Source organism: Cervus elaphus, chromosome 4 (genome assembly GCF_910594005.1).
Source record: "Cervus elaphus chromosome 4, mCerEla1.1, whole genome shotgun sequence".
NCBI classification, from domain to species: domain Eukaryota; kingdom Metazoa; phylum Chordata; class Mammalia; order Artiodactyla; family Cervidae; genus Cervus; species Cervus elaphus.
In genome coordinates this window covers 48,471,906-48,495,875 of record NC_057818.1, presented here as the reverse complement: position 1 = coordinate 48,495,875, position 23,970 = coordinate 48,471,906, and the positions used below count along the sequence as shown (strand labels likewise).

At 50.8% G+C, this 23,970-nt stretch overlaps 1 protein-coding gene across 5 annotated transcripts in view; it reads right to left on the bottom strand.

Annotated features, from left to right (window-relative positions):
* Positions 1 to 23,970, bottom strand: part of RYR1 (ryanodine receptor 1) — a 125,310-nt gene that overhangs the window by 77,287 nt on the left and 24,053 nt on the right. For all 5 annotated transcript variants that reach the window (XM_043894492.1, XM_043894498.1, XM_043894483.1 and 2 more), the window contains exons 21-37: positions 22,533 to 22,637; positions 22,221 to 22,324; positions 21,246 to 21,329; positions 19,969 to 20,276; positions 18,999 to 19,201; positions 17,921 to 18,095; positions 17,539 to 17,747; positions 11,997 to 12,391; positions 10,648 to 10,780; positions 9,677 to 9,837; positions 8,910 to 9,075; positions 8,187 to 8,273; positions 7,795 to 8,021; positions 5,682 to 6,294; positions 3,874 to 4,152; positions 3,332 to 3,532; positions 2,670 to 2,781 (exon numbers count right to left, since the gene is read on the bottom strand). In XM_043894492.1, coding sequence (XP_043750427.1) covers positions 2,670 to 2,781; positions 3,332 to 3,532; positions 3,874 to 4,152; positions 5,682 to 6,294; positions 7,795 to 8,021; positions 8,187 to 8,273; positions 8,910 to 9,075; positions 9,677 to 9,837; positions 10,648 to 10,780; positions 11,997 to 12,391; positions 17,539 to 17,747; positions 17,921 to 18,095; positions 18,999 to 19,201; positions 19,969 to 20,276; positions 21,246 to 21,329; positions 22,221 to 22,324; positions 22,533 to 22,637 — 3,562 coding nt within the window. The remainder of the gene's footprint in view (positions 1 to 2,669; positions 2,782 to 3,331; positions 3,533 to 3,873; positions 4,153 to 5,681; positions 6,295 to 7,794; positions 8,022 to 8,186; positions 8,274 to 8,909; positions 9,076 to 9,676; positions 9,838 to 10,647; positions 10,781 to 11,996; positions 12,392 to 17,538; positions 17,748 to 17,920; positions 18,096 to 18,998; positions 19,202 to 19,968; positions 20,277 to 21,245; positions 21,330 to 22,220; positions 22,325 to 22,532; positions 22,638 to 23,970) is intronic.

Below are 23,970 nucleotides of genomic sequence, written 5' to 3'. Positions count from 1 at the left end.
CAGAGACCCATAGTATACCATCAAGTATAACAACATATGCATAATGGGAGTCCTAGAAGAAGCAATGAGAATGGGGCAGAAAACTATTTAGAAAAATAATGAAAAAAAAAGAAAAATAATGGCCCCAAAGTCCAAAATTTGATGAAAAATATTAATCTACACATTTAAGAAACTCAGCAAACTCAAGTGGGATAAATTCAATGAGTTCCACATCTACATACATCATACTCAAACTGCTTAGAGGCAAAAGCAAAGAGAAATATTGAAAGCCAGCCAGAGAAAAATGAGTCATCACATACAAAAACAATCGCAGTAAGATGATCAGCTGACTTCTTAGAGAAACAATAGAGATCAGTCAACCACCCCGCAAGCCATCTTTCTTTTTATTCACCCAACCAGCCAGCCATCTCTTTACTCACTTCTTTATTCAGCTATGCTTCTCTCCATCAGTTCACACACTTGTCCATTCACTTATATGCCAGCAAATTTGGAAAACTCAGCAGTGGCCACAGGACTGGAAAGGGTCAGTTTTCATTTCAATCCCAAAGAAAGGCAATGCCAAAGAATGCTCAAACTACTGCACAATTGCACTCATCTCACACACTAGTAAAGTAATGCTCAAAATTCTCCAAGCCAGGCTTCAGCAGTATGTGAACCGTGAACTTCCAGATATTCAAGCTGGATTTAGAAAACGCAGAGGAACCAAAGATCAAATTGCCAACATCCGCTGGATCATAGAAAAAGCAAGAGAGTTCCATAAAAATATCTACTTCTGCTTTATTGACTATGCCAAAGCCTTTGACTGTGTGGATTACAACAAACTCTGGAAAATTCTGAAAGAGATGGGAATACCAGACCACCTGACCTGCCTCTTGAGAAATCTGTATGCAGGTCAAGAAGCAACAGTTAGAACTGGACATGGAACAACAGACTGGTTCCAAATAGGGAAAGGAGTATGTCAAGGCTGTATATTGTCACCCTGCTTATTTAACTTATATGCAGAGTACATCATGAGAAACACTGGGCTGGATGAAGCACAAGCTGGAATCAAGATTTCTGGGAGAAATATCAATAACCTCAGATATGCAGAAGACAACATCCTTATGGCAGAAAGTGAAGAGGAACTAAAAAGCCTCTTGAAAGTGAAAGAGGAAAGTGAAAAAGTTGGCTTAAAACTCAACATTCAGAAAACTAAGGTCATGGCATCTGGTCCCATCACTTCATGGCAAATAGATAGGGAAACAGTGACAGATTTTATTTTTGGGGCTCCAAAATCACTGCAGATGGTAACTGCAGCCATGAAATTAAAAGACGCTTGCTGCTTGGAAGAAAAGTTATGACCAACCTAGACGGCATATTAAAAAGCAGAGACATTACTTTACCAACAAAGGTCTGTCTAGTCAAAGCAATGGTTTTTCCAGTAGTCATGTATGGACGTGAGAGTTGGACTATAAAGGAAGCTGAGCACCAAAAAAGTGATGCTTTTGAACTGTGGTGTTGAAGAAGACTCTTGAGAGCCCCTTGGACTACAAGGAGATCCAACCAGTTCATCCTAAAGAAAATCAGTCGTGAATATTCACTAGAAGGACTGATGCTGAAGCTGAAACTCCAAAACTTTGGCCACCTGATGCGAAGAACTGACTCATCTGAAAAGACCCTGATGCTGGAAAAGATTGAGGCAAGAGGAGAAGGGAATGACAGAGGATGAGATGGTTGGATGGCACCACTGACTCAATGGACATGAGTTTGAGTAAACTCTGGGAGCTGGTGATGGACAGGGAGGCCTGATGTGTTGTAGTCCATGGGATCACAAAGAGTTGGACACGACTGAGAGACTGAACTGAACTGATAGCCATTCATCCGTGTGTGTGTGTGTGTGTGTGTGTGTGCGCGCGCGCGTGCGCGCACACGCGCGCGCTCAGTCATGTCTGAATCTTTGCAACCCCATGGACTGTAGCCCGCCAGGCTCCTCTGTCCATGGAATTTCCCAGGCAAGAATACTGGAGTGGGTTGCCATTTCCTCCTCCAGGGGATCTTCCCACCCCAAGAATTAAATCTGGTCTCCTGCACTGACAGGCGTATTATTTACCACTAGCGCCACCTGGTGGCTGGGGCTTCCCAGGTAGCTCAGCTGGTAAAGAATCGACCTGCAAGGCAGTAGACTCTGGTTTGATTCCTGGGTCAGGAAGATCCCCTAGAAGAAGGGATAAGGGGTAACTCCAGTATTCTTGGGCTTTCCTGCTGGCTCAGTCAGTAAAGAATCCGCCTACAATGCAGGAGACCTGGGTTCGATACCTGGGTTAGTAAGATCCCCTGGAGGAGGGCATGGCAACCCAACCCAGTATTCTTGCCTGGAGAATCCCCAAGGACAGAGGAGCCTGGCAGGCTGCAGCCCATGGGGTCACAAAAAGCTGGACACAACTGAGTGACTAAGCACAGCATAGCGCCATCTGGGAAGCCCATATGTACATCCATCCAAACACCCACATAAACATATCCTTCCACATCATCCACCTGTTCACTAATATGTTCATTCATTCAGTCATTCATTTTACCAACAGTTACTTCACAAGACCTGTAGATATTTAAGATCAGAAAATCTTAGGAAAACTTCAAGACAGGTCTCAAAAGAAAGTTTGGGAGGTGGATTCTCTGATCTCCTCTCTTACCACAGTGTGTCAGCAGGTCTTGATGAAATTCGAGCAAATCCTGTCGGACCTCTTCAGGGAGAGGACATTCTTCCTCATCCTCAGCAGCTTTGAAGTGCAATAGCATGTTGATCTAGGGAAGGTCAGAGATTAGAGTGAGGGACCCCAGAGCAGGAACTCTGAGGTTGAGCATCAAATATCCAACTGTGAGTTCCTGTCTAAGCTCACGAATCAGTGAAGAATATCTGGGTGGCTAAAGGTTCGAAAGGAGTCAGGGTCAGTCTGCAGTGGCTCAGAAGTCTGGTTCAGAGAGAGGTAAGAGAGTAATGGAACTTTCCTGGTGGCTCAGACAGTAAAGAATCTGTCTGCAATGAGGGAGACCTGAGTTCAATCCCTGAGTTGGGAAGATCCCCTGGAGAAGGGCACAGCAACCCACTCCAGTATTCTTGCCTAGAGAATTTCATGGACAGAGGAGCCTGGTGGGCTACAGTCCATGGGGTTGCAGAGTCAGACACAACTGAGCGACTCACACACACAAGAGAGTAACAGTTAAGTGTATCAATAGGGTCAGAGGTCAGAGTCAGATTTAGAGGTTGAGTATCACCCGTGATACTCAAGGGCAAGAGAAGTGGCTGAGATTGAGGGGTAAACAGTAAGCCAGCTGGAGTCAGGAGTCAGAGGACCTGCTCCTGGGGTGGGGAGCGGAACTCGCGAGTGCGTCGGGCTGTCTCAGCTGCAGTCATGGTGAAGGCTTTCATGAGGATGGCATAGCGGTCCCTCTGGTTGGCCTGGAGCTTGTCCACATAGCGCTCTGCAAAGGCTGCCAGAGATTCCACACGGTGCTGTAGCTCTTGGTCACAGAAATACTCCAGCAGGTTACACATCTGTGGGATGATAGCCATGTGGTAGGCGGGATGGTGGTGAGACCATGACTTCCTTGAAACTCTTCTTGCCTTCCCTCCCGACTCCACGGCCCTGTTCAGGTTGAGCCACCACTGTCTCCTGCCTGGATCCTCAAGGCGGCCATCTCCATGGTCTCATCCTTCTAATTCACCTCCCACAAGGAAACCAGAGAGCTCATTCAAAGCCAGCAGCACTCCCCTGCTTTGTGCCCCTCCACAGCGCCCCACTACCTTGGGTCAAAGTCCAGACTCCAGCCCCACCAGGCCCTGCATCTCCCAGCCCAGAGGGATGGAGGCTGGAAAAACAGGAAGAACCAGCTCACCTGTAACTTCACAGACTCGGGCAACTTCATCTGGAGCAGCCCCTCCTCCAAGTCCTCTTTTTCCCCCTCTGCTGTCTCCTCCTCCTCCTCTTTTTCCTCATCTTCCTTCTCCCGTGCCTCCTCCTCCTCGTCCTCTTCCTTCTCCTCCTCGTCCTCCTCTTCCTCCTCCCCTTCCTCCTCCTCCTCCTCCTCCTCTTCCTCTTCTTCCTCAGTGAATACTTCAGGCTCAATCATCTTCAAGATCTGTTTCACATCCTCATCGCCAAAGATGCCCATCACCTAGGCGACAAAGGCTGGCTCTGTCACTGCAGCCTGTATAGCTCCCATAATCAAGTCCCAGCCTCACTCCCCAGACCTGATTCTCCAGCACAAGCCAGATTCATTGCCGCATTGACTGGATACAATTCCTCCTACAAACAGGAATGGCATCCCCCTGTCCCACCATCCACCTTCCTTAAGATCCCCCCAGATCCATACCCTGTGTCCCATCTACACGGCCCAGACCACATAGCCAAACATGAGCACTTCTCCCTTCACAAGTGAATGTCCTTTCTCCCAAACCTGAGCATCTCTGACAGGACACATCCTACATCTGATAGAGGCCCTCAGAGCTCCCAGTATATGCCAGCTCTCAGTGAACATAATGGAGATGCTAAGAGATGGAAGGAGAGGGGGTAAATGAAAGGGAAAATAGTGGGGAAAGAGAGAGATGAATGAATGGGGGAGAACTGGGTGACTGGGTGGATGAATAGATGAAATAGCAGAGGTGTGAAGAAGTCTATGGATAGGTGGATAATGGATTGAAAGGTGAAGGTAAAGGGGGAAGAAGAGATGGTGGGTAGATGGATGACAGGATAAATGATGTTTAGAGAGGTGGGTGGATACATGGGGTTTGATAGACGCATAAGCAAGTACATGAGTGGATAGGTAAATAGATAAATGCATAAATAACTATGTACTGGGGTGGGATGGATAGATGGAGGGGTGGATAGATTTGTGTATGAAAACTGGATGGATGTTTATATGTAAGAATCATTAGATGGGTAGTGAATGAAAGAGTACATAAAATAAAGAATGGATAGAAGGATGGAGAATGAGTGAATGAGTGGGTAAATGAACAGGTGTAGATGGTTGGATGGATTTGTGGGTACTTAATACATATGGATAGAGAGATGCATGGATTGATGGACAGGTAGGTGGAAGATGGAAGAATGGATGAATCCGTGGATGGGTGGATGAATGGATATGTGGATGAATGGATACACAGTGGAAGGAGAATGATGGTTGGATGTATGAAGGGAAAATAGATAAATAAATAAATGGGTAGGTGGATAGATGAAATAGTGGATGAAATGATGTATGGATGAATGGAAGGTTGAACGGACAACTAGATTGAAAGTTGAATAGATGGAGGCAGGGATGGATGGAGAGATGGATGGATAGATAATGGGTGGAGACTGGAAGGATAAATAGATGATGAACTTTTGGATGGGTAGATGGGGGTATGTTTGAATGGACAGATGGATGGATGGAAAGGTGGGTGGAAGACAAATAATGGTTGGTTAAATGATTGAACAAAAAGAAGGAAGATGAATAGGTGACAGATGAATGGATGGAAGGAAAAGTGAATGAGTAGGTGATATAAGGATAAGTTGGAAGGTGAAGGGTGTATAGATGGAGAGATGAATGGGTGGTTGGATGCATAAATGGGAGGGGGAATGTATGCAGGTATGGGTGGATGAATGGACGTATGGATGATTTGGTTGCGGAAGAGACCGGGACAGAGGGAAGCAGGAGGAAGTCCTTACCAGCAGGGTGGACACCAGCTTGAGCACCGGCACAAACTGGAACTCGACGGAGCCCCCGACTGGGTCACGAGCGTGCTGCCCACCATCTCGCACCGCCTCTCCCAGCATTCTGAGTGCTTTGTCCCGAAGAGCTTCCAGAGGGATGCTGGGGCTGAGGCGGGCCGGGGCTTCTGCCGCCCCAGCAGCTGGCAGGGCAGCCACGAAACACGGGGCTGAGAAATGGTGCGGAGGCCGCAGCGAGGTGGTGACGCCGACGCCAGGAAGCCCGTGGCGGCGGGGACCGTTGTCCGCTCTCTTTCCGGGTGGGAAGAGAGTGATGGCGCGGGTCTCAGACGTGAGGGGCACGATGTACTCAGAGAGCATGGAGCGGCGGCTGCGGCAGGCGCTTTCCAGGTGGATGCTGATGAGGAGGTCGTAGTAGCCTGCTCGCAGAGGGCCAGGCAGGTGCGCGTCCTCCAGGGCGTGCAGCAGCTGCGCCTGGTCCACATGGCTGCACAGAGCATGCGCCACGCGGTTGTTGCCCAAGGCGCACACCGCGCGGTAGAGGCGAAGGGTGTGCGAATGGAACCGCTGCAGGTCCAAGCGCTCAGACAACTCCAGGATGTCCATGCATCTGTGGTGGAGATGGGCCACAATCAGAGAAAGAGCGAGCGGAGGAGGTGGGAGGCAGAGACACAGACCCGAGAGGCAAAGAGGTGCTCAGGCGAGTGATGGTGGTCCTAGCAGGGAATCCCAGTGTTCTGCTGGATCAAGATTCTGTGAGGTCTGCGGAGCTGAGTCTAGGAGAGTTTTAAATGGTTCTAGAAGTCCCTCACTGATCTGGGGGCTCCCTGGGATACATCTGGGGTTTATAGGATGGTCTGGTACCCTGGGGACCTAAGAGTCCAGGGAAGAGATCTGGTGACTGTGAGATGTATGTGGGATTCCAGGTTGGGTCTAAACCCCACTCTGGCAGGTCTGAGTACCCTGGATATATTTGAACACCACCAGAATGTAAAGTTCATCAGGACAGGACATTCCTGCCTGTTTTGTTTGTTTGCTATATTCCCAGCACCTAAAAAGGACTAAGCACAAAGGAAATCAACCCTGAATACTCATTGGAAGGACTGATGCTGAAGCTGAAGCTCCAATACTTTGGCCACCTGATGCAAAGAGCCGACTCATTGGAAAAGACCCTGATGTTGGGAAAGATTGAGGGCAGGAGGAGAAGGGGATGACAGAGGATGAGATGGTTGGATGACATCACCGACTCAATGGACATAAGTTTGAGCAAACTGCAGGAGATGGTGAAGGACAGAGAAGCCTGGTGTGCTGCAGTCCATGGGGTCACAAAGAGTCGGACACGACTGAGTGACTGCACAACAAATGTGATCAACAAATATTTGCTGTAGGAACAAATGAATAAATGGGTGTGTCTGGGGACTCGGGATGGGTCTGAATCCCTCTGGGTAGGTCTGAGCATTACTAGAATGGCCGTTTACAAGAGCTTGGTGTCTCCAACCTGGAACACTGTTGTCACACAGGAGGGGCTCAGAGCTATTTGTCGAATGAGTGAATAAAGGAAAGATGAAGCATGTTGGGAGCCTCCTGGGGTCACTCTGGGATCCTGGCCACATTTAGAGTTGGTAAAAAGCTTTGCTGTCATCCATGAGAATACTGTCTAGCTGGGTGTGTCTGAGTCCCCTGGAGTGAGTTAGAGATTTCCATGGGACACATCTAAAGTCTCCCTGTGTAGGGTCTCCCGAGAGACCCTAGGGTGTATCTAAGCCTCTCTGAATAATGTTCAAGACCCTCTGAGGTATACTTGAGGCCCCTGGGGTGTTGTGTGAGCTTCTTGATGTGGATCTGGCTCCCTGAGATGGGTCTGGAGTCCCCTGGGGTGTTATCTGGACATGCTTGGGTTGAGTCTGCATCTCCGGAGGTGAGTCTGAGCCTGCTGAAATGGATTGAAAGCCCCCTGGTGTGCTATCTGCGGATAATAGGGTGGTCTGGGGGCCTCTTGGGGTGTTATCTGGAGGCCCAGGGGTAACGGGGAGGGGGCACCCAGTGGGATCCAGACCCCAGAGGGCTTGAGGTACCCGCCCCACCCCTGGGCGCCGGGGCGGGCCCTGACCGGTTCTCCTCGGGGACGTGCAGCGCCATCATGGTGAGCGGCTCCTGGCACTGCACCGCCCAGCCGAGCCGCTCGCCCGCCCGCCGCGTCTCCACCTGCAGGAAGTGGTTGGGCATGCGGCTCCAGGACACGGGCATCAGCATCTGCACCTCCAGCCGCGGCGGGCACTGAGGCGTGGGGTTCCTGCGCTCGCTCAGAAACATGGCGGCCGACAGCGGCATGATGTTCTGGGGGGCGCAGAGGCGTGCACGGGTCAGGATTCCCAGTCCGCTGGATCCCACCGCTCCGCTTCCAGGAAGACCTCCCAGACTACACCCCCGCCGCACACGCTTCAGCCTGACCTCCCGCACCTCCCTCCTCAGCCTGCCCCCCATTCGCGCCCTATCACGGACCTTCTGTTTCCCCAACTCAAACTGGATCACGTTCTGGTGCGTGGGCAGGACAAAGACGGCAGGGAACAGCTTTGTGTTGGGTTCCACCTGGCAAGGGAAAAGAGGGCAGGGTGAGGAAGAGGATGAACTGGAGGTGGTGTTGACTCCAGATCCCAAACTCTAGAGCCAGTTGCCCCAGGCTGATCCTGCTGGTGTCTACAGATCCAAACTCGGGCATGGGAGGCTCCACAGTGGCCCTGAGGTTGCGCATGGACTGTACCACCTCTGATCCAGCAAGGCCAACCTCCTCCACCTCCTCAGGGGAAGCTGCCATCTGGGGCTTTGCAGATTCATGATGGAGGTATATAGGCCCTCACTGTACAATTCCTTTAATTTTGTTGTGTGCTTGAAACCGTCCATAGTCAAATGTTGAAAAGGAAAATACCACTTTAGAATTCTGGTCCATCCTAGGGTTTTCCTTGATTGGTGAAAAGGTGGTGACTGGTACCACCCAGCCCAAGATGGAATATGAACCTCTCTCCAAGGTCAAGGCTCTGCTCTGTCTCCATCTTTCTGGATGTCAGCAGATGGTCTCCCAGGCACCTCCCATAGCCACAGTACAGCTCTGGCCTGTTGTGAGGTTGTTTTTGTTCTGTCTCCCTGGGGCCTGTCCTCTTGGTGGACTGTCCTGGGATGCTAGGTCACGAGGATGCTATTGCTAAGTTGCTGAGGGGCTGGGCTCACCTGGAAAAAGGTGTTGCTCTCTTTGCCATTGGCGGTAAAGGTCATTAGGCCAGTGGCCAAGTCCACCAGGCAGCCAATGACAAGGTCCGTGTGGCTGATCCGGCCCTGCTGCCCGGGGCTCACGAAGTCTCCGCCCCACACCATGTAGCAGTTACTGCACTTGAGGCTGGAGGACACAGGAGTGGTCAGCACACTGATCCCCAGGCGTTCTGAACCCCTGGACACCCCCTTCCCCAAGCTCCCAGAATACCAGGACTCAGAGTCCCACCCCCAAACACCCACCACCTGTAGACCTGAGCACTGAAACCCCTCACCCCAGACCCTGAGCCCCTGGAAGCTAGAATTCTTAGGAGCTGGTGGTGGATTCTGGAAGGAGAAGAAGGAAGGGGAGCAGAAGGAGAGAACAGAGAAAGGAGGTAACCTAGAAAGCAGATGACAAGATGGGAAAGGAGGCGACTTCCCTGGCAGTCCAGTGGTTAAGAATCCACCTTCCAATGCAGGGGTTGTGGGTTCGACCTCTGGTCAGGGAACTAAAATCCCACATACCGTGGGGCAAACTGAGCCACACACTGCAACTCGAGAAAGCTTTGCACGCTGCACTGAAGACCCAGCGCAGCCAACATTTACAAAAAAAAAAAAAAAGGAGGAGGGGAAAACTCAGAGTAGGAGCCATGGAGAGGAAAGTAAGCAGGAAGACAGGAGGGAAGGAAAGGGAGGTGCCCAGCGTGCCTGCCCCCAACAGGGCTGTGCCCCACCCCTGCCCACACCTGCTGTGGATGTTGCCTTGCTCGTCTCCCATGGTCACTGTCACCGCCCGGACCTTGCTGAGGTCGAAGTTCATGTCGTGCTGGTGGTAGTCAGGGGTGACCCAGCCCACCCACACGCAGCTGGGCTCCTGGCCGGCAAAGACCCTCACGGAGTAATAGTACTGGAGAGGCGAAGGGGAGACCAGCGGTCAGTCCCAGGGCCTCCCTGGGGCTCTTAGTTGGTTTCCCTGGATTCTCAGTGTCCCTGGGGGTTTGACAAGAAGTTGCTGCATTTGAGACCCTCTCTTTCTGTATTTACTGATGTATGTCTAGATCTGGGAATCTTTTGGGACAGTTTTGTGACACCCTCAAATTTGGGTCCCTCCCACCACTAGGCTATTTGTCTCAGAAAATATTCCAGATTTGGGGAATCCCAAAACTACACTGGGATATTGTGAATTCTGGCTCCCAGGAATATACTAGTGAAAGTGAAAGTGAAGTCCCTCAGTCGAGTCTGACTCTTTGCCACCCCATGGACTGTAGCCTACCAGTTTCCTCCGTCCGTGGGATTTTCCAGGCAAGAATACTGGAGTGGGTTGCCATTTCCTTCTCCAGGAGATCTTTCCAACCCAGGGATTGAACCCGGGTCTCCTGCATCGTAGGCAGACGCTTTACCGTCTGAGCCACTAGAATAGTTAAATTTGGGGGTGGTGAGTTTACAAGGGTGAACCCAGATATGGGGGTCCTGAGTCTATGTTGGTTTATCCTTGGGATTTGGGGATTCCTGGGAGTTAGGTCAGCATGCCTCATGACTTGTGTTCCCTGCAATTTTTAGACCCTTAGCTATATGGATTTAGGGGTTCAAAGGGTTTAAGTCAATGTGTACTATATTTTGTGGTTTCCAGTAGATACTGGGGTATCCCCAGATAAGGGCAATTACTGGGGACTACGGCATGGAATTTGGAAGTCTGCCGAGGGTCCTTGGTTCGCACCGTGGTGGTATTGAGGATGATCTCAGGGTCATCACGGTCGTCAGCAGGCACCACCTCGTGAGGGAGTCGGGGCAGAGTGGGCGTGGCTGGTGGCTGGGTCATCATGGCGGCCTTCTTGGCCTTGAACAAGAACCTGGTGGTGAAGAGGGGAGGCTGTCATGAGGCTCACTCTCCAGCCCAGCCCCCCAGCCCTCCCATCGCGATGTTCAGGCCTCCACATTCATCCCACGTACGTACGGGTGTGCATGCATGTGTGCTCAGTCGTGTCCAACTCTGCAGCCGCATGGACTGTAGCCCACCAAGCTCCTCTGTCCATGGGATTTCCCAGGCAAGAATACTGGAGTGGGCTGCCATTTCCTTCTCCAGGGGATCTTCCCCACCCAGGGATCAAACCCGCGCCTCCTGCATTGGCAGGCATTGGCAGGCGGATTCTTTACCGCTGAGCCACCAGGGAAGCCCCACATCCATCCTAACTACACCCCATTTCTAACACCCAAGGCCTCGCTTCTAGAGGGATGAAATCCCAATTGCATCAGGAGTGTCCACCTTGGAGGATCTCTGTGTTTTTGGATGTTGGGTTACCCAGATTTAAAGGTGCCTCTGGGAACATGGAGGTTGCCTGGGGGAGCGTACAGTGGTCCTCCCAAGTCAGCAAGTCTCATGTGGGTGCTAAAGGCATTTGGGAAAGAACAGCTCTTCATTGTGGCACCATCTTGTACACTGAAGGCATATGGAATCCCCAGAGCCCCCAGCAGGCAGTACGTCTCCTCAAAACTGTGACAACCCAAAATCTCCCATCATTTCCACACATCCCCTCAAGAGACACAGAATTACATCCCACTGAAAACCACTGCCACCATAGGGGGAAAGCAGATTTGGTTTAAATCCAAGTTTAATGCCCTTTGAGGGTCTCCCTTAAAGTTAGTTTTTTTGTGGGGGGATACATTTGAGACACAGAAATGACCCCAATGTAGAAGACCAATGGTGTTCATTGGAATGCCTTGGGGGTAAAGATAACTTGACCAAGAATCTGAGGTCCCCTTTAGTGTTCACAGATAATGAAGTCCATTGGATGAAAAGTTTTGGGACCCAACAGGTAGCCCAAGGACAGTGGAGTTCTCCATAGACATAGTGGGGCATCCCAATTTTACATTCTCAAGGAAATTAGAGATCCCAGAGAAATAATAGCCTTCACTTGAGACATAATAGGATCCCTCAGTATCTGGGTCCACCTAGCACATATGGGACCACTTTGGGGTACAGTGGGTTTTCTCAAGTTACTGAAGTTGCCTAATTGAGGGGTCCCAGGACAGACCCCCAAACCCCACCCTGCCCCTCCCTTGACTCACCCTCTCTTCTTGTTCTTCTCTGTGGTAGCATCCTTCTCATTCTCTGCCCTGGCAGGCTGGGCCTCCACCCCAGCCTGGGCAGGACTCCCGGGTGCCCCCTCCTTGGCACTTCCTTCTTTGTTCCCCTCAGCCTCGGCCCAGTGCCCAGCTGAGCGGCGCAGGTTTTCATAGTCAGGATCAGGTTCCGCTGCCCGGGCCTCATCCTCCGCGGGAGGCTGCAGGCCAGGGGGTGCCAGCGGGGTGGCCCCTGCGGTGCACCGGAAGTGCTGGTGGAACTGGACCGGAAGGCTCAGCCGGAGAAACAGCATCTCCACCAGACTGTTCTGGGAGCCCCAGGTGCGGTGGGTCAGGCGCAGGCAGGGGGGCGTATCCACAGTGCCATCCACACGGGTCACCTGTGCGGGGAGCAGGAAGCACTGAGCCAGGAGGTTGGGCTGGGCCATTGGTCCTAAACCTTATTACACACAGAGTCACCATTCGGCCTTAGAGCACCGTGTGAGAATTAGCCAGAGACTCACTCCTCTGGGTGGAGGAACTCCCATGGGACACGCAACCTGGCCATGGGTGCATTCACCTTCTGTCTACCTTTGTCTGGACACCTTTGTACATGAGCAACCCTGGTCAGAAACTGGAATCACTCAGGGAGCTTTCAAAACCTACCCAAGCACAGGCTTCACTCCAGATTAGGTCATCCATCCATCCATCCATCCATCCATTCATTCTTTCATCCTTCATTCCATCCACCCACCCTTCTATCTACCCATCTATCCATTCATCCATCCATTCTTTCATTCTTCCATCCATCCAACCATCTATCCACTGTTTCACCCACCCATCCAAGAATGCTTCCACCCCCCCATCCATCTATCCACTCCACAAATATTTACTGAGCACCTACTGTGTGCCAGGCACTTTTCCAAGTGCCAGGAACACATCAGTGAACAGAACATGGGCCTTGCCCTCCTGCTTTCTTATGGAGACCTCTTGGGGAGAGCAGCCCAGAAGGGTCAGAGTTTTTTTAAAGATTCCCCAGAAGAATTTTTGTTAAATTTGTTGTTTGTGGAAATACAATACTCAGAAGAATGCACACATCATAAGTGCACAACACTATGTGGTTCTGGAGAGACACGCCTATGTCTCCAGCACTCAGATCGAGAAATGGACCATACAACCAGTCCCCCTGGAAGCCTCCTCAGCGTCTGTTTAGTCACTACCCTCTAAAGATAGTGAGGGATTCTGATGAGGAAAATGCAACAACCTAAATAAGGGGCAGGAGCTGAGAGGGACAGGTGCCTGGCCTGTGAACCCAAAAGACAGACTCAGATTTTCTGGAGGCTCCATAAGCAACTAGAGCAGTGCCCTTTCTTTGATGTCCCACCTCAAGTTGACCTCATCAAGGACCAATTGCCAAGACAGACCTCTGTGCTCCATGTCAGCCAATGAGTTCACCCCAAAACTGTGCAACCAAAACTGTCTGCAGAATCTTTTCCTCTCCTCTCTCTCCTTTCTCTCTTATAACTTCTGTCTGGAGACTTCCCTGGCAGTCCAGTGGTTAATTCTTTTTGCAATGCAGGGGACACAGTTTCGATCCCTGGTTAGGGAACTAAAATCCCGTGTGTGTGTGTGTGTGTGTGTGTGTGTGTGTGTGTGTGTGCGCGCGCACGCGCTTAGTCATGTCTGACTCTGCAACCCCATGGACTGTAGCCCACCAGACTCCTCTTGTTCATGGGATTCTTCAGGCAAGATTCCTAGAGTGGGTAGCCAGTCCCTTCGCCAGGGGATCTTCCCAATACAAGGATCGAACCCTCGTCTCCTGCACTGCAGGTGGATTCTTTACACTTTGAGCCGCCAGTTCAGTAAAATCCCACATGCCCTGGAGGCAACTAAGCCCACATGCGCAACTACAGAACCCACATGCTCTGGAGCCCATGCACCTCAATGAAGATCCCACGTGCCACACGACACAGCCAATAAACACATTAATTAATTTAAATAAACCCTGTTTTGCCTCTGCTCCTTGACAAGTCTACTGACCATCTTCCTCCTGTGATTTGTACGCTAAGTAACTAAATGTCTGATTATTCATTCACAGTAGTGCCCTCCTGACTTAGCATACCACAGAGCAGCATCCATCGTCCTTGAAGTGTCTATGAATGGGATCCTACAGTACATGTTCCTTTGTGTCTGGCTTCTTTCAGCCAACATTATGTCTGTGAGGTTCATCCATGTGGTTGTGGGTAGGTTAGTTGATTCAGTCTCACTGCTGTCTAACATTCTGTTCTTGGGGTTGGGAACACCATCTGGCGGTGGCAAGTTTTGGGAGGTTCCGGTTGGGCTTCCCAGGTGGCGCTAGTGGTAAAGAACCTGCCTACCAGTGCAGGAGACCTAAGAGACTTGGGTTCGATTCCTGGATCGGGAAGATCTCCTGGAGGAGGGCATGGCAACCCACTCTAGTATTCTTGCCTAGAGAATCCCCTGGACTGAGGAGCCTGGAGGACTACAGTCCTTAGGGTCACAAAGGGACACGACTGGAGCGACTTAGCATGCATGTCTACTCCACCATCTTCTCCCACCCCAGGGATCTCTCTGGTCCTTGTGGCCCCATTTTCTCCTCCTACAACTCACTGTCAAAAGGAATCTTTCCAAAACTCAAATCTAGACTGGATAGTCCCCTGTTTAATAATTAAGATTTTAAAAAATAGAATAAGAAAATATCTGGAGAAAGAAATGGCAACCTACTCCAGTATTCTTGCCTGGAAAATCCCATGGCCGGGGGAACGTGGTAGGCTACAGTCCATGGGGTCGGAAAAAAAAAAAAAAAAGAAAATAAAGGCTTACTTCTCTTAAAAAAAAAAAAAAAATAGAATAAAAGTCAGGGAGGGGGGATTCCCTGGTGGTCTAGTGGTTAGGACTTGGTGCTTTCACTACCAGGGCCCGGGTTTGATCCCTGGTTGGGAAACTAAGGTTGGACACGACTGGAGCGACAGCTCTAGCGACTTAGCTTTTTTGAAGCTCAGCCAAAAAATAAAAGAAAACACCCTTCTGTTTTTACCTAGCCTAAAATGCTTCCCCACAAATTATTTATTAATTACAAAGAGAAACACAGTAACTTGATGGTGGTAACGATAAACATACAGTCAAAGTTAATATAATCAGCCGTAAGACATAGTGCCATGGTGTGCCTCTCTGAGACCCTGCATCAAGCAGAATACAACCTCACTGCTATGATGTTCCTGCCAAATCTGTGTAACCTGAACCTAAGTAGCTTCAATCATGTCTGACTCTTTGCGACCCCATGCATTGGACTGTAGCCCGCCAGGCTCCTCTGTCCATGGGATTCTCCAGGCAAGAACACTGGAGTGGGTTGCCATGCCCTCCTCCAGGAGATTTTCCCAACCCAGGAATCGAACCCAGGTCTCTTATGTCTCCTTGCATTGGCAGGCAGGTTCTTTACCACCTGGGAAGCCCGAGGAGACAGAAGACCTACCCAAATTGAGGTATATTCTGTAAAATAACTGGTCTGTACCCTTCGAAAACACCAGTATCATAAAAGACAATGAAAGACTCCAAAACATTTTATATATATTAAAGAGACATAACAACTAACTGTAACATGTAACCCTGGCTTGGATTTTGGACCAGAAAAATAAAAAGAGACATTATTACCACAACACAGTTTGAATATGGATTGTAAATTAGGTAATAGTATGTATCGATGTTAAATTTCCCGATTTTCATAACTGCAGCTCTACAAGAGTATAGCTTGTTCTGAAGAAATGCATATTGAAATATTTAGGGATAAAGAGGCAAGATGTCTCCAACTTATCCAAGTAATTCAGAAAAGAGAGAGAATGTATGAGAGGGAGATTTGGGCTATGCCTAGGAAGAGAAAACTGATGATCAGAAGGACAGTCACATGCCCCAGGTCACAAAACAGGGAAAAGGCCAACTCAAGGCCTATCTGATTGTAAAGTACCAGCTGAAGCTCAGCCATGTGGAATTCAAGTTCTTCCCAGGTTGAGAAAAGGACCATCACTTTGGTCTATATGGAGTTTTTATGGTCAGAACATGACCATATTTAACCTTGAGAGAGAGTTTAACCTTGGAGTTTAACCTTGAGAAAGAAAGGCACTAGGGTCTAAAATTTAGGATACTCAGATTAATGAAGAGTTACTAAAAAATAAGTAACCCCCGGGACTTCCCTGGTGGTCCAGTGGTAAGGAATCCACCTTCCAATGCAGGGGACGTGGATTCAATCCCTGGTCAGGGAATTAAGATTCCACATGCCACAGGGCAACTAGGCCCGAGTGCTACAACCAGAGAAGCTTATATGCCGCGACAAAGACCAAGCACAGCTCCCCCCCCAAAAAGTAACCACCCCCAAAAAACCACCCTAGATAACAATTAGTAAGGAAGGTGCCGAAATGTGCCCAGGGATTTATATTTCTTTAAGCCTTGTTGTTGGCTCAGCAGTAAAAGAATCCTCCTGCAATGCAGGAGCCACAGGAGACGTGGGTTCTATTCCTGGGTTGGGAAGATCCCCTGGAAGAGGGCATGGCAACCCACTCCAGCATTCTTGCCTAGAGAATCCCATGGACAGAGGAGCCTGGCGGGCTACAGTCCATAGGGTCACAAAGAGTTGGACATGACTGAAGCGACTTAAGCACACAAGCAGAAACCCTTGGTAGGATCAAATAGTTACAAGGGCTGAAAATTTCCAGTGTGGTCACTTAATCCAGCTTCTCTTTCCTCCCTTCCCCCATTTTGTAGGCAAGCTACCCAGCTCACAAAGGTGTGTTTTTGCCAAGGTTATACCCTACAATTAAAATTACCTAAATTAAAAGACGCTTGCTCCTTGGAAGAAAAGCTATGACCAACCCAGACAGCATATTGAAAAGCAGAGACATTACTTTGCCGACAAAGGTCCATCTAGTCAAAGCTATGGTTTTTCCAGTAGTCATGTATGAATGTGAGAGTTGAACTATAAAGAAATCTGAGTGCTGAAGAATTGATGCTTTTGAACTGTGGTGTTGGAGAAGACTCTTGAGAGTCCCTTGGACTGCAACGAAATCCAACCAGTCCATCCTAAAGGAAATCAGTCCTGAATATTCATTGGAAGGACTTATGCTGAAGCTGAAACTCCAATATTTTGGCCATCTGATGTGAAGAACTGACTCATTAGAAAAGACCCTGATACTGGGAAAGGTTGAAGGAAGGAGGAGAAGGGGGCGACAGAGGATGAGATGGCTGGATGGCATCACCAACTCGATGGACATGAGTTTGAGCAAACTCTGGGAGTTGGTGATGGACAAGGAAACCTGGCGTGCTGCAGTCCATGGGGTCGTCAAGAGTTGGGCATGTCTGAGTGACTGAACTGATACCCTACAAGGCAGCCCTGGGAGTCCACTATCCTGACACTCACTTCTACAAGGTTGTGGTCTAACATATTAACAGAAGACAAAGCGAAGGTTGGGGAAGAGACCTGTGGTGAGAATGAGGTATGGAAGCAGATCTGAGGGTGTTGAGTGGGGTTGGTCCTCACCTCATAGTGGGGGTGCTCAGGAGGCATGGCCTCAAATTGAGGAAGGCCTTTACTGAACCAGGTAGTGACCGGGCGCTGCATGTTGATGGCAAACGGCTCAAAACCTTCCTGGAGGCCGCAGATGGCAAAGAACCGCAGGGAGCTCACGTCCTGGCCCAGGTTCAGGTGACCCACCTGGCCAGGTCCCAAGCTGCACACGGGCAGGAAGCCTGGTGGGAGGGGATAGATGGGCAGGGGTGAGGACAGGTGGGTGAGGCAGGGGCAGCCATGGGGAAGAACTGCCGTGGAAAGAGGGGATGGAAGAGCGGGGGGCTAGAGGGGGCAGTGTAGGGTCAGGTGAGATGGAAGAAAACCAGAGAGGGGCCCCGAGGCCGGCCCTCACCATCCCCAATCTCGATGTCGCGGAAGGCTGTTTCTGAGCCGGAATCAGACATGAGGACCTCGCCATTGAGGGTGAAGATGATGGTGTTCTCTGTGAGGTCGATCATGCAGCCCACGACGTCTCCTGACTGCCAGGGACGCCCAAACGGTTCACTGCCCAGGTGCCAGCGCTGACCCTGTGAAGAGGTGATGGGAAGACGTGGTGTGTGAGAGACACACAGAGAAATGGGGAGATACAGAAGTGAGGGGAGACATGTCAAGACACACACACAAGGCATCAGGTCCACTGCATCGGGGACAGAAGAAGGGGCACCCCATGTTTGCATCCATGGTCCTTGGAAGATAAGGGCTAGGCGTTCATGCTTTCCCTTCCCGTTCATCTCTCTATCTCATCCCTTTTGCCTGGGTTCTCTGTTGTTTTCATGGCTGGGACTGTAAAGACCACCCAAGTGGTCTTGGAGGGCTGGGGGAAGCAGCAAGTAGAGGAATGGAAAGGAAAAACTAACCTATCAATGTCCCCCATATGTACCCATCTATACCCATATACCCCAGAACAGATACATGAATAATGAGATGGATAGATGGATGGGAAGCAGGTGTGTGGCTGGATGGAAGAATGAAATGAAAGCTGAGAATTCACCTGGGTTGACGGAGGTGTTGGGTTGAAGGAAGAAAGTACAGACAGACACATAGGTCTGTGTGGGTGGGTGGATAAATAGATGACGTCTGTATGCATTAAATTATTGGGTAGATGAATGGATAAATGAAATCACAAATTGATTTAAAAAGGTGAATGGATGAACTGACAACTACCTGAATAGATGGAAACGTGGATGCCTAAGTGATTCTTTGGACAGACGAGAAGATGGACGGATGAATGGGCAGATGGATGGTTGGATAGAGAGATGGATGCGGATGGATGTATGCACAGAGAGAGGGGGGAGGATGGAGGGATGAATGGGAAGGTAGATTCAAGGATGGGCGGACAGAGTGAGACACAAATAGAGAGGCAGGGCTGGACTGCAAGAGTGTGGGAAGGATCACAGAACCTGGCAGAATGGAGCGAGGGAGCTACTCACGCGGTGCCCATTGAAGACATAGGACAGGTCATCTGCTCCCAGCTCAACGTCTGGCCGCAGCTCTGGCCGCGCCCAGCCCACTCGCATCTCGCCAGTGGTGACTGCCTCGAACTCAAAGTACCAGCGGCCACTCTGCACCACATAGGATTTCTCTGCCCGGAAGATGCGCACCCGGTCCCAGCGAGACTGGCTCTCCACCTGACCTGCACATGGGGCCAGGCAGAGTAAGAGAGGCTGGGTTGGTGGGGGGATCGGGAGAGGTAAGGGTGTGGAGGGGGGGGGCATTGGGAAAGGGACAGCTTTTGGTGTTAGAGAAGAAGAACCAGGGACTCTCAGGGCAGTCACAGGGAAGTAGGAGGGACCTACTGAGACTTCTCCTCTGTCCCTCTAGCAGTCAAGAGTTTCATGGAGGAACTAGCAATAGAGACATGGAGGGAGAAAGTTGGGTCGGTCACGGTCATGGTCTGTGGTGAAGGGTCAAGATTGAGGTCGATGTTAAGAATCAAGGGCTGAAAGCAGGATCGGGGAGAGGGAGTCAGAATCAGGATCAGGAGGGGATAGAAATTGGGGTGGGGCAGGGGTTGAGGCTGGGGTCAGGGGTCAGTGATAGGTCAGCGGTCAAGTTAGGAGTAGGGCTTAGAGGCTCTCGAGTGCTTGGTTGGGTGGCTCCACGTTGTAGACATAGTCCAGAGGTTAGGGGTCAGAGGTCAGAGCTGGGGGTCAGGAACTGGAGCCAGGGGTCAGGGTCAGAGTTCACTAGGTTCCTGGTCTGGCTGCTCAGTGTTGCAGCCGTAGCCCAGGCAGCGCTTGAGTCAAGGTCAGTGGTCAAGATCAGGTTCAGGCTCAGGGACAGAGTGAGTGTCAGGATTGGGGGAAGTGTCAGTGTTACAGATGTAGCCCATTGAGAGGTTGAATTGTGTCAGAGATTGGAGTCCGGGGCAGGGTCAGGGGGCCTGCGGTCAGCACTCACTGGGCTCCTGGTCGGGCGGCTCGATGTTGTAGCCGTAGCCCAGCAGGGTGCGCACGGCCTGGCAGAGGCTGTCGCGGTTGCTGCGCTTGGTGGCCTCGTCCAGCAGGCGGTAGGGCACGAGGCGAGGGTTCCGGCGGGCAGGGATGTCCTGCACAGCGCTGTAGCTCCAGCCCTGGGCCACTCGGTCTCGGGCCCACACGTTGTGCCCGTTCTCCGCCAGCCGGTCCACCAGCGTGGTCTGCGCGGGCGTCAGTCTCACGTGGCTCAAGTCCAGCGGTGCCGGCTTGTACCCGTTGCTCATCATGTACCTGCGGGTGGTTGGGGAGCCAGTGGGGCGAGACCCTCGCCTCCACTTCTGGGCTCTGTGCCACGGGATCCCTGACTTCTGACCCTGGTCCTTAGGATCCCGCGATCTTTGAAACTTTTGACCTTTGATCTCTGACAGCAGGGTTCTTTTTCAATATATTTATTTATTTATTTGGCTGCATGGGGTAGCATGCAGGATCTTTAGTTGTGGTGGGCAAACTCTCAGTTGTGGCATGTGGGATCTAGTTCCCTGACCAGGGGTCAAAGCCAGGCCCCCTACATTGGAGGCATGAAGTCGTAGCCACTGGACCACCAGGGAACTCCCATCTGACATCAGGGTTCTTAAGTAAGCTTACCTGACCTCAGACCCCAGGATCCTATGACCCTAGCAAGGGCTTTGACTTCACTGACCTCTGGCCTCTGTGACCCTTTCATCTTGATCTTGGGAGCCTCGTCTCTGGTCCTGGGGTGCTCTGACCTCTCACCTCTAACTTGGAGGCTTCTTACCTCTGATCCCAGGACCCTATCATTTCAAACTGCTCGCTCTGGAGTCCTTGACTTTTGAACCTTGGCATCTATCCCCAGGACCTTTGACCTCTCATCTATCATTTCAGGATCCCTTACTGACAACCCCAGCAATTTCTCATCTCTTTCCATTGGCCCCGCACCTCTAACTCAGAGACACGACTTCCGCTCTCTCATTTTCCTGACTCCATGGAGACCCTGACCCTGAGTCTGACTCACTCCCACTCTCTCAGGAACTCCCAACTCTGCGTTCTCAACTGCCTAGGACACTCACCACTGTCTCTACAGCCCTGACCCCTGGTCCTATGACCTCCACCCCAACCCACGGCCCCTCTGTCTCTGACCTCAACCTCCCCACTCCAGCTTTCAATCACTCCAGCCCTCACCATGACATCCCCAGCCCCCTACTCTATTCCCCAGGTGGGGCCCAGGTCACCCACACTCACGTCTTGGGGAGTTTCGTCTTCTTCAGGTTGTCCTCCGCCTTCTCGTCGGCCATGCCCACGTGGCAGCCCAGCGCCAGTAGAGTCCTGGGGCAGGGGGTGGGGGCAGGGGAGCAGGTCACCCCACATGGCCACCCTGTCCCTGGCCTCCCCTCCCCCAGCCCGGCTCCCCTCCTCCCCCGGCCCCTGTCAGCTCTGTCTCTGGGTCACCAGCTCTCTCCCTGTCTCTTGTTCTGGTTTTATGGGTGTTTGTCCCATCTCTCTGCCTCTCTGACTCCTGTCTCTCCCTGTGTCTCTGTCTCTGTATTTCTTTGATTGTGTTCTTTTCCTCTCTCTTCTCTCCTTGTCTCTTTCTCTTTCTTCCAGTTACTGTGCATCTTTATTTAGCAAGGGGAACCATTTTACATAATAATATTTTAAAAATTTTGTTTTCCAGTGTATACATGGGTAGCATATAGGAATGTTTGTTTTTAAATTATTTACTTTATTATTTATTATTTATTTTGGACAGCATTGGGTCTCCATTGCTGCACAGGCTCTTCTCTAGTTGCAGCGAGTGGGGCCTACTCTCTAGTTGCAGTGCTCAGGCTTCTCATCGCAGAGGCTTCTCTTGTTGCAGAACACAGGCTCTACGCGCTCGGCATTTAGTAGTCACAGTGCGTGAGCTCAGTAGTTGTGGCACACAGGCTTATTTGCCCTGCAGCCTGTGGAATCCTCCCGGATCAGGGATTGAACCCGTGTCCTCCACCTTGGCAGGCGATTCTTAACCACCGGACTACCAGGGAAGTCCTGAGCATCTCTTTGTGCCTCTGTCTCTTACTCACCTTCTGTCCGTTTCACAATCCCCATCTCCCACGCCCTGTGTTGCTCTTTTATCTCTTTCTCTTTCTCTCAGTCTCTGTCTCGCTCCCCCTGTCTCCCCATGCCCTTCTGCCCAGCGGCCAGGCCCAGGCCCCGGTTCCCCGGTTCCCTCCTCACTTGAGCGTCTCCCCCGACATCTGCAGGTTGTAATTCCTCTCGGGCTCCGGTAGGCTGTGAAAATCCACGAGGCAGGGGTGCAGTCTCTTATTGTCATCCCGAACCTGGAGAAACCCCAGAGTCACTCCTTGGCTCCTCTTCCCTCCCCCAACACTCCCAGACTGTGACCTCTGACCTCTTACTCCTCATTCTGCCACTTGAAACCTAAGGAGCCCTCCCAAAGTCTCCTCCTCCAACCCCCGGCCCCTCCTCAATAGCAAGCGGTTCTCACTCCTCCATAGCCAGTCTAGCCTCTCTCCTCTGTCCACTTACCGGGCCGTAGGTCCAGCCCTGCTCAATGCGAGTCAGTGCCCAGAGTTCATGGATGTTCTCGGCCAGCTTCTCCCGAATACGCTCCAGATGGGGAGGCAGGACAATCTGGGGGCAGGGGACATCTGTGAGGTCCCTGAGTTCCCTCCAGCCTGCGCCATAAACAGTCTTCCCAAGAACATGCACCAGCTCTGGACAGTTCACCAGGGAGCTCTTTTGACCTTTCCTGCCATCCAAGCCCTGCTCCCCATCACCTCACCCTGCCTCCAGGATGGATGCTCAGGACTTGACATCCTCAGAATCAAAGAATTATCTGGCGATGGATCTGTCTCCCCCTGTGGACTGGGAGCTCCGAGAGGGCAGGGCTGGGACTGTGTCTGTCTCCAGCATTTCCCCAGCCCTGCCCAGCCCAGAGGAGATGCTCTGGAGATGTTTGCTGAATGAACAGATGGGCCTCTTTCCTTCTCTGTACAATGAGAACTGGAACAATGTTAACTCATAACATTGGGTTGGCCAGAAAGTTTGTTTAAATTTTTCCATAGGATCATATGAAAAAACTCAAACAAACTTCTTGGCCAACACAATACTTACTTTATATGGGCTCAGTGAAATCATCTACGTAAATTACTAAATGTTATATACAGTAGCCCCTCGAACAATGCAGGTTTGAACTGCATGGATTTTTTTCAGTAAATATAGTACCTGTATTTTCATTGTGTGTGTGTGTGTGTGTGTGTGTGTGCGCTCAGTCATGTCTGACTCTTTGCAACCCCATGAACTGTAGCCTGCCAGGTTCCTCTGTTCATGGAATTTTCCAGGCAAGAATACTGGAGTGGGTTGCCATTTCCTACTCAGTGGATCTTCCCAACCCAGGGATCAAACCCGTGCCTTGAGTCTCCTGCATTGGCAGAAGGATTCTTTATCACTGCACCATCTGGGAAGCCGCATGTTTTCATTCTACAGATCTCTAATTAACTCAAGATAGGGGAAAGTTTGTGTTTGATTGAGATCACAATATGTGGAATCAAAAGAAGAAGAGTTTGAGTCATCCTATCCAAACTGTTTCAGCTTCCTGCTCTTGCATGTGTCATTTACCACTTCTTTCATATCTAAGATAGAAATAGTAGTATTGGTGCTTTCGACTGTGCTGGGGTTGGGCCCCTAAACCCCTTGCATTGTCCAAGAATCAACTGTAGTTTGTATAAATACCTGGCACATAGTTGGACCAGGTTGGGTTGTGAGGGGAGGAGTGGGAAGGGGATGTCCAGGAGACTAAGTGGACAGCTCTTGAGGCTGACCTGTGAGGGAGGGGAAGGGAGACATCCAGGCCTGGCTACAGGGGGATGACAGGTTGATCTGCAATAACATTACTACTACCCATAATGACAGGGCTTCCCTGATAGCTCAGTTGGTAAAGAATCCACCTGCAATGCAGGAGACC